We start from the raw sequence: 13,888 nt of genomic DNA on the forward strand, positions 1-13,888 counted from the left end.
TTGTCAATTTAGGCCAGTTAAATGCCAATCAATGTCAAGGAGCTAGATGAGCTGTACGGAATGGAATGGAACAAAAATCATTACCGCAGTGCTATCTATCCATTGCCAAAAAGAAAAGACGCAGGGGGAAAAAAGGAATAGCATATACCATATACCATATACCATAGGATAGGAAAGCATCTAGTGAGGAGCTTGGGAGCTTTTTATTTATATTTCTCTCTAGCGATCGAATCCTTGAATCGGTTGAAAGGGTCTTGAATGATGTGTATATCCACCAGTCTAGTACCGTCTGTAAGATGTTACTTAGGTTGGGTAGATACGTATGAAATGTGAGATGTGTGAATACCTCTCGTCTCGTCGAAGAATGGTAATGTTGTAACATGCTGCTTGCGATGTGAGTAACTATGTGTGTAATAGTAGTAAAATAGATTGAGATTGAGATTGAGATTAAGATTGAGATATATTGGAGATTTAGGTGGAGTGAAGAGGAGATAGAGGGATGGGGAGAAGAGGAGAAGATATAGTATGGATGAATGAATGAATGAATGAATGGATACATGTATATGTGTATATGTGTATATGTATAAATATAGTATGAATGAATGAATGAATGGATGGATGGATATATGTATATATGTATATATGTATGTATGTATGTATGTATGTATGTATGTATGTATGTTGTATGTATGTATGTATGTATGAATGAATGAGTAAATAAATAGATGGATGGAGCGCTAGAGGGCTCTAGAACCTTTGGATAATTTTCAATTATTATTCTATCTAGTATTCAAACTCTAAATTCTTAAAACTATAATGGTACAATTGGATTATTGGAGGGCTTTCCAGTGGTCAATTCCGGTTTATTAATTCTCCTACGAATGAGTAGGCGGGGCGTGAGGGAAGTAGATGCGATGCGATGATATGAAGTAGGGAGGTAATAAAGTAGAATGACAGAAGGAATAAGTTGAATTGAACCCCTCCCCCCGTTCCATAAATCTCTATCTGTTGTAACTTATCATAAATCATTGTATGTTGTGTCTTATGCTCTCCATATTCCATTTCCGCACACTTTTACCACCCGCTAAATCGATGATATTGAGATTCCTTCCTTTCTTATCCCTATCTCCAGTATCTAGAAGGTAATCTCAACCCCCTCTAATTCCTCGCCTCAGTATTCTTATCCAGCTTCTCTACCCAAGTCCTCCACTCATTATATTCCTTCCAACTAACACTCTCTTTTCTTCCCTGATACCTAACAACACTCAACTGGCTCACTTCCCTCCACTTCTCTCTTCTTCCTCCCCAACCCGCCTTCCTCATTGCACTCACAACCGTTTCTTCCTTTCCCCACTCCTGCTCCACCGCCACATCGGGTAAATAACATGCTCCAAACCTCTTGTTCTTGTGATAAAAACTAATCCTAATTCCATGAACTCCAATCTCCCAATCCAGCGGATGAGCACACTCTTCGAAATCCGTCAGTAAAGTAACGGCAACCTCGAGACTTGGGAGTTCCCGCAGCGTAATGGGATCGAAGCGAGAATCGTGCAGAGCGGAAATTATTGCATATTCGGGTAGAGAGGTGAGGAGGGGTTCCGAGGAGAAAGTACCGATGCAGCCGCGTAGAGAGTGAGATTGTTGATGCGGTTGTGAGGAGGAGGAAAGAGTATTCCAGGTTACGAAGAGGGGGGTGGACCATTCGCGGAGATTGCGGGGAGGAGAGAGTTGGGTTGTTTGACGGGGAGTAGGGGAGATACCGATGGGGGTGAATGAGGTGGTGGAACTAGAGGGTGTCGTTGCAGATGTGGAATTCGAGATTGATGTTCGTTCGGAGGAGGAAGTAGAAGATGGTGTACTAGTTCCGGAAGCAGATCGTGTAATTCGTTGGAGGATAGGATGTCGTGCTGAATTTGTGGTTGAATTGGGATCGGGTCTCGGATTTGATTTTGGTGGATGGGTGCCAGTTATGTGAAGATCAACATCTTCTTCTTCATCTTCTTCGGCGTTTTGTAATTCGAGACCTTTAGGATAAGATGTCCATAATTCTTGAACCTTTTCCAACCCTAATGGTTGTCGTTTTTCCAGATGAGCAGTTAAAACTTCGAAACAATAGAGACAATGATCTGGGGTTGCCATAATTGTGGGTGTTATTGGTGTTATTGGTGTAGATGGATTGGTAGATGAATTTGGGGTGGTGTTGAGGATTAGATTTGGATGGAGTTGTAGTTGTCGACCTGATGGTGAGAGATGGAGATGCGAATATAGATCCGAGTGATTGTATGAATATTGGTAATCGTATTTGAATTTGAATTTGTATTCATGTAATAAGTTGATTCTATTGTACTTGACAGACTTTGGGATGAGAGTCAGTTGTTGTTGTTGTTGTTGTTGTAATGAGGTTCTTGAGGTCCTTGAGGTTCTTGAGGTTATTGATGTTATTGATGTTATTAAGATACGGTATCTAAGTGGAAGTGAAGTCTGATAGGAAGGATGTTGTGAGTGAAGATGAATGTCAGGACCGGTCGAAGGAGCTTGGGGGTTGTGGGACTTCATAGCGGGGGGTTATCGATAAGCTTTGGTCTTTGATTTGTGGAAATCGATGATGAACCTTGGAATGTTTCAGGTACTACTTGCTTGTGATTTGCATAAATCGAGATTCGAGTGGATAATTTGTGATTGTGAATTGTGCATTACCGTATATCACTTCCGGATTCGGATTCGAAGAGGTTGCATCATTCTAGCCCGAGATCTCCGGTTTGCTCGGCTCATTAGGTTCCGTTGGTTGGTCGGTTGGTCGGTCGGTCGGAATACCATACAGCATGAGATGAGTAAATTGAATACTCAGTAGATGCTTTCTTTTTATGGCTTCACATCAATGATGATTAGATTTCATTTCCATCGTATAGAATGAAGCTGGAGTGATTTGGATTGACCAGCGACGTGGATGTTGAGACTATGGCGATGACTTCTTTGGTATTGGGTTGAAAGGTATTCTTTCTTATATGTCATCATTTCAAAGTACAAACTACAAAGGACAAATATCCCGAGACACTCAGGTACCCAGTATCTAGTCAGTGTTAGCCCATCCAACGCCATGTTCTTTGATACCAAGGCTAAAACAGATCCCAAGTCAAATACTCAATGGCTATTTACAAATCAAAAGCAATAATCAATATACTTACTTATCAACATCAGGTACCTGTCTAAGAAGCTTGTCGTCAATCATTTCCCAGACCACCCAGCCTCAAACAAGACCTTTACCCCTGAAATTTATAAACAAAAACAAAAAAAAACCTTAATCCTCCACAACATCTTCGCTATACAGCCTTCAAAAGTCCATCTGTTCGGATCTCAAGATTTCCGTCTTTCCAAAACCTTCTACTCATAAAAGATCCTTACTACATCGGATCATTGTTTTCGAAGCTTCATGGGTAATGTTGGGATGACAGCCTTCTTTGCATCTCGCTTCACTTCATCCATGTTTCATCACCCTTTTTCCTTTAAACCTTACACCACATCAATCCAGTTTTTCTCTACTGTTACCCCAACTCTCCAGCAAATCTGAGGAATGTCCACGAGATTAAATGATACTCTACACAAGATAAGCCTTGTCCATACATTCGATGTATCATAACCATGTGATTGTCATCCAATTTTCAATGCAATGAACCCTGGTTTCTGCTCGAATTATGATCTCTGCGAATCAAGCAAAGCGATAAATTCGAATAGACATGGGGTTGGCATGTTGATAGGTGCCTCTCTGAAATCATCTCTTAATATTGGATGAATTCTGTGATGATGGTTTTGGGAAGCGAGAGGCGCAGGTTTGAGTCTGGATCCTCGTTTTGAGTTCGTGGGATATTGATATTAAATGAAGAAAAGATATAAAGACGAGGATCTTGAAGTATGGGGAACTCGTTTTATCATCAATCTTCATCTCGTTATCCTTCAATCTCTTCATCTATCAATCATTGCTTAATTTCTTGTGTATACTGAATCACTTGTTGCCGGTCGACTTCATCAAATCATCACCATCATTAAATAGTCTTCTGCATTTTTCATCGCTCAATACCTAAATAAACATACCCACCAGCAATCATGCAGTTCACAATTGTCACTATTCTCTCTTTCGTCGCCATTGCGATTGCCACACGTATGTTATGCTAATTTTTCACCCGACGTCCTACCTTCATCATCCACAGACACTTTTCCGTTCCCCGTATCAACGGAGTAATATAACTTTCCCCTGCTAATAAAAACACAGCTGTTCAACTCGCATCACGCGCAGTGGATGCATCGACTGCCTCAATGAGTGACGCCCAGGGAAATGTCGTTAGCTTCGACTCTGCTGGTGTCAACCAAGGTACGCTACAGGATTTCCTCTTCTCTTTTCCCAATAATATGACTATCTTTTTCCCTTGGTCTTTACCTTTTCAGTCCCTAAGAACTTCTCGGGTGTACTAACACGTTTAAAACTACTTAGCCGCCAAGAACTCTGGCATGTAAATCAACTTCTTTTCTGGATGCCACAGCTTTCATCCTCATATGGAAGAACGGAGTTTGAATTCAGGAACCATCGGAGGCGATTAGTAATGAAGCGGACATGGTCGAGAGATCGTGGTGTGTTGTTTACTTATTGTCAGCATGGCCTTGGGAAAAAGTGTACGGCGTAGATGTTATTTCATTAGTGTTGCCTTTGACGGTGGTTGTCCATTGAATTGGGTTGGATTGGTGTCGTCGGAGTAGGATAGGATGGGAGTAGATCATACTGATGATCAAATTTGCACTGTAGCACCGTCTTTCCAATTGCATACCATTATCCGCAACTGCTTTTGTAATTTAGCACCACACATATCTCTCTTGCAGGAAGAATGACAAATACATGCCTCATTCATCGAGGATTGTTCTGACTCTTACCTTCATCGGCTGTAATTTTGCTGATGGTGATTGTACCGCGACGACAACATCTCAATCATTCCTTTCCAAATTTCCAATTTCCAATCCAAACTCAGACATTCACAACATTTTTGTCGGAAGATAAGCAGAACCTTATTTGTAATTTCCACCTGGTGATCGTCCAATCTGATAAGCGAAGTCTCCTATCACGGACAATCACAAATGTGGAGAAAGGTTCCACTAAAACTTGCGCCTTTTCAATAGACATGTGCTTAAAAGATGTTCTTGTTTTTCATCACATAGATTTCATTTTCATTCCCTGGTGCTTTTCAAACTGAGTACAGGACTACTGCTCGAATTAAAGCAAACCTCTTCATCTAACCAGCCAATCCCGTCTCTATTTATCAAGCAACTATGGCTGACTCAACTTCACAAACCCTCCGTCCAAATCTACCCGAGACCCTCCGTATTCTACGTCTTGATCCAATCCATACACCCTCACCCGATTTCTCATCGCTCCCAATCCCTTATACCGTCACCGAGCTACCCAATCCTCCTCCAAAGGGTGACGAACTAATAACATATCTCAAACCCGCCCACGTCTTAATCTCTACCCGGTTCTTCCTCACCTCATCCATTTTATCTCAACTACCGAATTTGAAGCATGTAGCTATTCTCGCCATCGGAACAGATCATATCGATATCGCTTATTGTAAAGAACATGGAATTTCGGTATCGAATGTCCCGGCGGCAAGTAATGAGGCGGTGTCAGAACATGGATTGACGTTGTATATGGCACTACGAAGAAATGTAGTGGGGATGCATGAAAGGACTAGAGAGGGAAAGGAATGGAAGGAGAAGGGAAGTTTGAGTGAGCACTTTTATGGGGGTTTGATGACAGGATTTAAAGGGGAAGTGGTGGGAGTTGTAGGGGGTGGGGAGTTAGGTAAGATTGCAGTTTAGTTTTTCTTACGGTTATTTTTGAGGGTCGAGTCGAAGGAGTCATTGAGACGTAGTTCGTTTCATGCTTCTCTTATGATATTCTATCGGTAGGCGGTATTGTCTAGGTGATGTCGTCAAAATTGACCAGATCATGTGATATGGGCGTCTCTAGAGCTTTCATCTCCTTTTCAACCCAAAATAGTCAGTAGTCTGAACGTCGATTTATGTATAAGAACCAGAAAACTCAATAGTCCGGACTACAGCCCGGACTTTTGGAACTGATGAAGACCGAGTGCTCAAATGGGCTTCCGGGATTGAAGCTTCTGGTTCTTTCACTTTCAGACTGGGCCATTAAAAACTATGCCTGCAATTCCACAACACCAATCACACGAACCATAAATACTAACAAACCATAGGAAACCGAATAGCAAACCTTTGTCGAGCCTTAGGAATGACAGTCCAATTCTGCGAGCGAAAAGGTGTTACCGAATCCGAAACCCGTCCAAATTATACCCCATTTACTACCGTCTTGAAAACCAGTACCGTCCTCTTCCTTTCTCTTCCCTTGACACCCACTACCGAAAATATGACTGCCTCGGCGGAATTATCAATAATGAGACCAGATGCTCTCATCATCAATATCGCACGAGGAGGAATAGTCAATGAAGAGGATTTGGTAGATGCATTGAAGCAAGGCAAAGTTGCAGGAGCCGCAACAGATGTTTATGTAGAAGAACCAGCCGGAGAAAATAATACGTTAGTGAAAGCAGCCAGGGATAGCGAATTGCGGGATAGTGGAAGATTAATTTTGAGTCCGCATGTTGCTTGGTATGGAAAAAGTAGTGTGGAGAAATTGAGGAGGGTTGTCATAGAGAATATTAAAGGGTGGTGTGAGGGTGTTGGCGGGAATGTTGTTGGTTGATTATTGGAGAGATAAAGGGAACGGTGTAGAAATCGGTGACTGAGGCTACATCTGGTGTGGTATTGGTGCTCCCCAGACAGTCGCATATCAAAGATTCTCATCAAGTCAATGCTATTCATAGTGTCAATCGTCATTCTTCCGATCGCCAATACTTGATTGAATTCACATGCTGAGATGTCTTTTGATCTTACTGTCTCCGTTTCGTAGATTCACAATGGAGACAACCGAAGAAATGATCACAAGATGGTCTTCAATTTTACGTCTAGCAATATTTACTATAAACTAGACTTTCCGCTGTTTCTTGCATCTCAATCTATATCTATTTACAAATCATTCTAACCGCTGTAAGATGACTCTGAGATATTCATCAGATCATCAATCCTGGTGCATATTCCCAATCCGCACTATCTACCAATTCCACTTCTCAACTACAGGGCTATCATCCAACGCCCACCATTTCCATTTTTCCAAAAGCGCAATTTCTCCTTCTGTAACGGCAAACCAGGAATTTTTTCTACACCATGCGTTGAACAGCTCGGGGGTTCTCCATTCGTAATCGAGGGAGTTGTCGCATTTGTAGATTGTATCGACGAGGAAGAGGTGCCAGGGACGGCCGGCGATGGTGGTTTTTGGAGTGAATGTGGATGGGGATGGGGGTGGAGGTGGAGGAGATGTGGGAATTGCCCGGGTTATATCAGGCGTCGAAGGCGTGGATGAGGTTGAAGGTGGCAACACACCAGTCGACATGTCTTCCTCTTCATCCTCAGTAGCATCTCCAAATGCAAATTCAGAACGAACCCAGGGAGTTGCCGGTCGTACAATAGGTGTTGATGCACCTGAAGAGGTTGAGGGAGTCAAGATACCGGATGCCAATTCCTCCTCTTCATCTTCATCATCATCATCTCCTACCTCCCTCTCATTCTCCACTTCAGCAATTTCCGCATCTTCAAAAATTCCCTTCAACTTTCTTTCTAATTCCTCCATTTGCCCAACCATTTCCGGCATGCTAGATTCAGATCTCAAGAATAATTTCTCCACATATTGTTCGGTTTCTACGATGAGTCGCAGTGCTTTATGTCTCTTTTCTGATTTCAGTTCTCGCGTAACTGAGTCGATCATGCAACGGATTCTGGATCTGAGAGTGCTTGGAAGGCGAACGATGGTTGTTGGCCCGAATTGAGCACATGGAAGTGGAGTAAGATAATATGGTGCAGAAATTCTCTCTTCCGCGACAGTATATTTATTGAGATGGTTATGGGGTCCTTTCTCAGTGTCGAAGCTCATAAAATCGAGGAAGCGACGCGCTCTTGCTTGGGACAGGGAAGATTGATTATTGGAATGTCTAAGAGCGGAAGAATATTTATTTTCCTTCTTGTCTGCTTCGCTCTCGGGTTTTTGTGTTTCCTTTGGTTTCCCAATTATTCGCTTGTATGAGTCGGTTTCATCCGATTCTTCGAAGATATTGTATTCAATTCCGTCTCGTAGTGAGAATAAACGATTGATGATTACGGAGATTGGTTCAGGATAGTTTGCAGAGTGAGCTTTTTCTTCCTTTTCCTCTTCCTTCTCAGTAGCATTGTTTTTCTTCTCCCCCAATGGCCTCAGGATACGCTCCAATGTTATGTCTATATACATTTCACCAAAATTGTGAGCAGCACCAATTAAAAACCAGCATGGTTCAAAAGCGAGAGTGATTGCGAGGAGCTTCAATTTTCCTCTCGTGCCCAGACCTGAAATCGCAAGTAATTTGCGCGAAATGTGATAGAAGAAATAGTAGATGAGGAAGTCAAGATCTACACCCGTTAACAAAATGAGCGATAAGAGAATTTTCGCAGTGTTCTTCCAAGGATGGGGCTGAGATGTGGCGGGTTTGAAGTTGGAAGTAGGGTAGAATGAGGATATTTTTGCAATCATCATTGACATGGAGAGATATAGTGTGAATATGGTGACTGCTAGTGACAGCAATGCTAGGTGCCAGGATGATGTTTGGAGTGAAGATATACATTGATGGACTTGGGGAGAAGTCATGTTGGCGGGATTCGCCATTGTTATCTCTGGTTTATGTAAAGGTTTGTGTAAAGGTATGTGTGAAGGTATATATGAAGGTATGTATGAAGGTATGCTTGATGTTGGTATAAATAGGAAGAGATGATTTTTTTTCAAATGCGGACCGGACAACCTTTATATAGAAATTCCCAATGCAAACTAGCCAAGTCCAAAGAACAGATCTACCAGCTAAAGACAAACCGTTGAATCTAGTCCAGAAAATTCAAGTATCTTAGCATTGAAAAGTCTTTGCAATACTTGATGAGCTCTACGGTAGAGAGGGCTAGCCTAAATATGCATATTCCCTACAATGAGATCAGTTTTCATGCCCTTAGTGGTATGGTCTGGCTCAATAGTAGTCTAGACTCTTTTGATAAACTTCAGTTTTCTTATACCGTTGGGTTTTAAGTTGGTGCTAAATATTGACTACTAATGTCTAGTCTACGAGCTAGGAGATTTAACTCTCTTTCTTTGTGGGGGAGACAAATGTATGAGTCTAACGTCTCTAGTTTTTATACTAGTCGTGCGCTAAAATGAGAGGAACAGATATGACATCTCGCTTAAACGAAGGCGCGAAGAAGTTTTGAGCAATGTGATTCCATGATCGTGGTTGGTTGTGGAGAATATAGATACTTTATCTATGTTTTAATCTTTATAGGGATAAAGATTGATATTTTCATCATTGAGAATACATTTCAGTTGCAATTGCGTTTCTGTCATGACAGGTTTATTTCAGATTGCATATTACATTGTGCGTTATGACTTACGTCACACACTTGACTTTATTCAGGTTTAAACATTTTTCCGACAATAAAAATTTGTGAATTTTCAACGGCCGATATACTATTAGACGAGTGCGTGTGGGGAAGTGATTGTGCAATTCCTTGGGACTTGATAGTAATATGGTGTAAAAGTTTCACTACTTGAGCTTCAATAGTTCCGTTCTTCTCTTCCAAGATGCAGGCCAGGAGAAGATGAGATCATAGAACGACATGCACATTTTAACGCTTTGAGGGGGGGCTTGGATGGGAGAAGGTTTTAACTTTTAGGACAACATAGCTCATGAATATGAAGCCCATTGTTCATTTGATGTGACCTTCTGGTGTGTTACTGTGGGTGCGTCAAAGGTATTCCTATTCTTAGATCAAATATTTCTGTTAAAGGGGGCAGTGATTATTCATGATGAGGATAGACTTGATAGGTGGAAGACACCAAATAAACTTTCTATCGGTCGATCAAAGTCTGTGATGAAATTTCTAGAACAATCATATTAGTACTAGTGTTAATGATTTACTTTGGCTATCAATCCATCTCAATTACCAAAGGACTTGATAGCCACCAATTAAAATGTCGAATCCCGTGATGAGTCGGAAAGTTTTATCTGTCTATAGTTGGCATGACAGATGCTTAATACTCGCACAGCCTTTTTGATGACGACATAAGACATCCACGTCATCTATTCCTTCGATCTTCGAACATCTTCAACCTCTGAACTTTACCAATCTTTCAATCCTAGATTATAAGTCACAGATTTACTTAGCCGGCAAATCAAATATTCCAGCACGGCGTCGATCTCGAGAGCTCCGGTCCCAGCCAATCTCAATGAATGCTATTGTCCTAATTAAAACCATTTCCCCATCTTCTTGGAGACAATGAAAGCATTCAGAAAGAAACGTCTTCGGAAAAAAGAAACAGTGATTGAATCATATTGATGAAGTGCGACAACGCTAATTGTCGAGGGGCAGATAAAATAACGGGTGGATCACGCAAGTGTTCTACAAGGTAATTAGTTATGCTACAAGAAATTTTTGAGAACCGTTCATGAAAACTATATTTAATTATTTAACATTTCATCATACAAAATATACCGTCATTAATTATCATCCAAAATTTCCTTAATCGTTCATCGTAACCGCATTGAAGAAAATCACAGCTCAAACTTTTACCATCCCTTATTCTTTTACCTCCTCTCCTTATTCTCTGAAGTAAACTGCGTGTCCTCATGACTTGGCAAGTCCCTTTGAAGCTCGATCTGCTTTTTGACCACCAGCTCCTTTTCCATTACCAGCTACTTTTGCCTTACCAGCTGCTTTTGCCTTACCAGCTGCTTTTGCCTTACCAGCTGCTTTTGCCTTACCAGCTGCTCTTTCATTGCCAGTTGCCTTTTCACTGCCAGTTGTCTCTTCACTGCCAGTTGCCTTTTCACCACCAGCTGCTTTTTCACCACCAGCTGCTTTTTCACCACCAGTTGTCTTTTCACTATCAGTTGCCTTTTCACCAGTGACCTTCTGAACAGTCTTTGTCATTCTTCCTTCTTCAACACGTCTCTGTTCATCCATAGACCTCCTGTTCGAGACAATGCGAGCGCGAATATTTTGTATGGCGATAGCAAAAATGATGATGAAAAAGAACGCGATCGAGACACCTGCAATGTAGGCGGGTTTTTGCTCGTCACTTATGGATTTTGAATCATGTGTTGGAATACATGATCTCAATGTGATAGCTCTGCTGCAAGTACTGTTTTTAGAGGTGATACCGGCGTAAAAATTATCGGTACTGTTGGAATTCATGGTGTTGTTGGGATTCAAAGCTATAAGTTGAGAGATATCGAGTTGAATTTGATTATTTGTTTAGAAAGCGATTGTGTGGAAAGCGATCGTGTTTATTTATTATGTAAATTGGATGATAGAATTGCGAATGATTTTAAAAGAGTGATTGGGTATGATAAGAAGAACATGAAGAAAAAATGGGGAAATATTTATATGCGTTCGTGAAGTTGTACGCTAAAAAAAACGGATCAATATAGGGGTTACTAGATCCTATCAGATAGAGGATATAATTAGTTCTCATGTTTGAAGTTTAAATTGGGGATGATCTCAAAAAGTGAATGACGTTTTCCTGTTGTGCACACATAGAATTTACTATTCAGGCTGAAACTAGTCCTGTGGTACCAATTAGCTTATGGGCGATCTGCACTAATTGCGGTATTTGAACATAGATTGTCCCATGACCGCTCGGCAATGCTTAGGAGAGACATAAACATAATAAAAAAGTGTTTAGGTTTTATTCAAAGCCACAAATCATGGTTGACAGTAAGATGATATTTTGAGCTTAAATGATTTTCGAATCTGACAAGCAGATACTTCATCAAGTGCAAGGTCTTTAGAGTTCGAAAGGTGTAGAATGCTAAAATTGTTGACCCATTGACGTCATTCAAAACTCATGACAAATTGGAACTGACTACCTTTGTAAGGTACGGTTCAGCGCGACTCACAATAATGAAGAACGCGCTGACATTCTCTCTTGAGTAATGGTGCGACTAAGATGAAGGGGGAGCCAAGGAAGCTATAGAGAGGGGATTATGGATGACAAGACAACCCCTCCTAGGATACACACTCCCTATTGCCATCTTAGGTATATAACCCGTTTAGCTGAAGATCAAAATGTGTGAATTGAGACGATATGCCAGGTACTAGTGTGAAGTGGATTCTAGTGGCTCTTGGAAGAGCGACCCTATGAATGCCATTTGGGACTTTGTTTGGACGACTTTTTTCATCGTCATCTTAGCTTGTAACAGAAGTGTAAATGAAATGTGATTTGATCATAAGGATAAAGGAATGACGGTACTCGAGTCCTAGTGCTTTACAAAATTAGATTACCAAGGCTATCGAATACTAGTCGAACGCTTCTTGGAATGTGGCCTATGGAAAAAGGTCATCGATATGCAACAAAAACTTTGAAAGAGCTGCGATGAAGTTTGATTGGATGATAGTAATGTTAATGAACACCATTAGAGTTTTGGATCGGCATTAGCTGACGAGGAAAACTGTAAGGAACAAAACCAATAGCTAATCAGAACAGCGAAAGAACGTCAGAAGAAGAGGCTAGGTCAAGAAAAAATGACCTCGGGACAAAATCGTGGAGTATTTGCTTCTAGACTACAGAGGCAGATCAGGAACATGCAGGATTGAAAAAGTTCCAATCATATCTGGATTGGTAAGACAAGGTACAATGATAACTTCAACAATGATGACATATGGATTATTTCTTTCCGATATACTCATCACTTCCAAATATTGTAGCAAGGATGAAAGTTTCGAAAGATCGGAGCGATGCGGTTCACTCATCTTCTCCAACCTCTGGACATGACTTCTATCAATTATAAGCCACGTTACAAAAGTTTATTAGCTGTACTTTAGGTTATCATTCAATTCATCAACTTAAGTCCCTATCTCATCAAGAATTAGCAGATTCCCCGAAGAAGTTTAAACTTCAATCTGCAGCAATCCCGCATTCTTTGCTTCTTTGTATCATACCATTTTTCCTCCCACGCGGAGAATATCATGAGGCATGATTTGAGATTCATGCAACTCCACTCCAATACCCTTCACTTCCTTCGCCTTCGATGCAAACTCAACAAGTACCTCCCTTTGCCTTTCAGGCACCATCCATACAGGTACTGGCGTGGGAAATTAATGGAGTAATAGTGAGGACCATGATTTCCATTGGGTCTGGGAAATGGAGGTTGATACCCTATTCTAGGTGAAGCCCGCTAGGTAATCTGTTATGTAATTCCAATACGTATCAATATGGACACAAATTTGATACGGGAGATCGATAGATGGACTCCGCAATGTACAACTGACAAGGTTGGGTAAAAATAACCATTCCCACCATCTGATTTCTGCTCAGAAACATGTCTCAAGAATGTAACCGCAATGTTTCCAGCAGAATTTCCTGAAATGACGATTTCAGATGGAGACACCCAGGTAAACAAGGCGCTTGTATACAGTAACTCCTTCCTGGAGAGCCGCTGGAAATGGCAAAGCGGGATCGCCGTCAAGGTTGTATTGGACATGGTGCATATTTGGCACAGTGTTTGATGAGAAGCTCGGCCGCATCCGCCCATTCAGGTATTCGACGCGTAAATTTGGCATGTAGTAGAAACTTAGGTGAAGCATATCAGCTGCAAGATAATTTGCTGCGATGGAGAACCATATGACTTTTCCAGGATGTCTAGCGCGGAAGCCTTTCAAAAGCGGAACCATTCTGATGGTAGGGAGGGGCAGGTTTCGGCAG

At 41.3% G+C, this 13,888-nt stretch overlaps 6 protein-coding genes across 6 annotated transcripts; 2 read left to right on the forward strand and 4 right to left on the reverse strand.

Moving 5' to 3' along the window:
- Positions 1 to 1,158: 1,158 nt before the first annotated feature.
- EAF01_001149 (uncharacterized protein) lies at positions 1,159 to 2,139 on the reverse strand (the record flags this gene model as incomplete). The annotated part of the gene is made up of 1 exon (XM_038909399.1): positions 1,159 to 2,139. One exon carries the CDS (start codon positions 2,137 to 2,139, stop codon positions 1,159 to 1,161), a length of 981 nt encoding a protein of 326 aa, XP_038774211.1.
- Positions 2,140 to 3,820: 1,681 nt separating this feature from the next.
- On the forward strand, positions 3,821 to 4,853 carry EAF01_001150 (uncharacterized protein). The gene is made up of 3 exons (XM_038909400.1): positions 3,821 to 4,156; positions 4,268 to 4,366; positions 4,487 to 4,853. Exons 1-3 carry the CDS (start codon positions 4,102 to 4,104, stop codon positions 4,507 to 4,509), a joined length of 177 nt encoding a protein of 58 aa, XP_038774212.1. The 5' UTR covers positions 3,821 to 4,101; the 3' UTR covers positions 4,510 to 4,853.
- A 460-nt stretch (positions 4,854 to 5,313) lies between these two features.
- On the forward strand, positions 5,314 to 6,857 carry EAF01_001151 (uncharacterized protein; the record flags this gene model as incomplete). The annotated part of the gene is made up of 2 exons (XM_038909401.1): positions 5,314 to 5,845; positions 6,258 to 6,857. The coding sequence occupies 2 exons, from the start codon at positions 5,314 to 5,316 to the stop codon at positions 6,761 to 6,763; spliced, it is 1,038 nt and encodes a 345-aa protein (XP_038774213.1). The 3' UTR covers positions 6,764 to 6,857.
- A 314-nt stretch (positions 6,858 to 7,171) lies between these two features.
- On the reverse strand, positions 7,172 to 8,677 carry EAF01_001152 (uncharacterized protein; the record flags this gene model as incomplete). Its single annotated transcript, XM_038909402.1, has 1 exon — positions 7,172 to 8,677. One exon carries the CDS (start codon positions 8,675 to 8,677, stop codon positions 7,172 to 7,174), a length of 1,506 nt encoding a protein of 501 aa, XP_038774214.1.
- Positions 8,678 to 10,809: 2,132 nt separating this feature from the next.
- Positions 10,810 to 11,379, reverse strand: EAF01_001153 (uncharacterized protein; the record flags this gene model as incomplete). The annotated part of the gene is made up of 1 exon (XM_038909403.1): positions 10,810 to 11,379. The coding sequence occupies one exon, from the start codon at positions 11,377 to 11,379 to the stop codon at positions 10,810 to 10,812; it is 570 nt and encodes a 189-aa protein (XP_038774215.1).
- A 2,181-nt stretch (positions 11,380 to 13,560) lies between these two features.
- Positions 13,561 to 13,857, reverse strand: EAF01_001154 (uncharacterized protein; the record flags this gene model as incomplete). Its single annotated transcript, XM_038909404.1, has 1 exon — positions 13,561 to 13,857. One exon carries the CDS (start codon positions 13,855 to 13,857, stop codon positions 13,561 to 13,563), a length of 297 nt encoding a protein of 98 aa, XP_038774216.1.
- Positions 13,858 to 13,888: the final 31 nt, after the last annotated feature.

The sequence above is a fragment of the Botrytis porri genome (genome assembly GCF_014898465.1).
Source record: "Botrytis porri strain MUCL 3234 chromosome Unknown BPOR_002, whole genome shotgun sequence".
NCBI lineage: Eukaryota > Fungi > Ascomycota > Leotiomycetes > Helotiales > Sclerotiniaceae > Botrytis > Botrytis porri.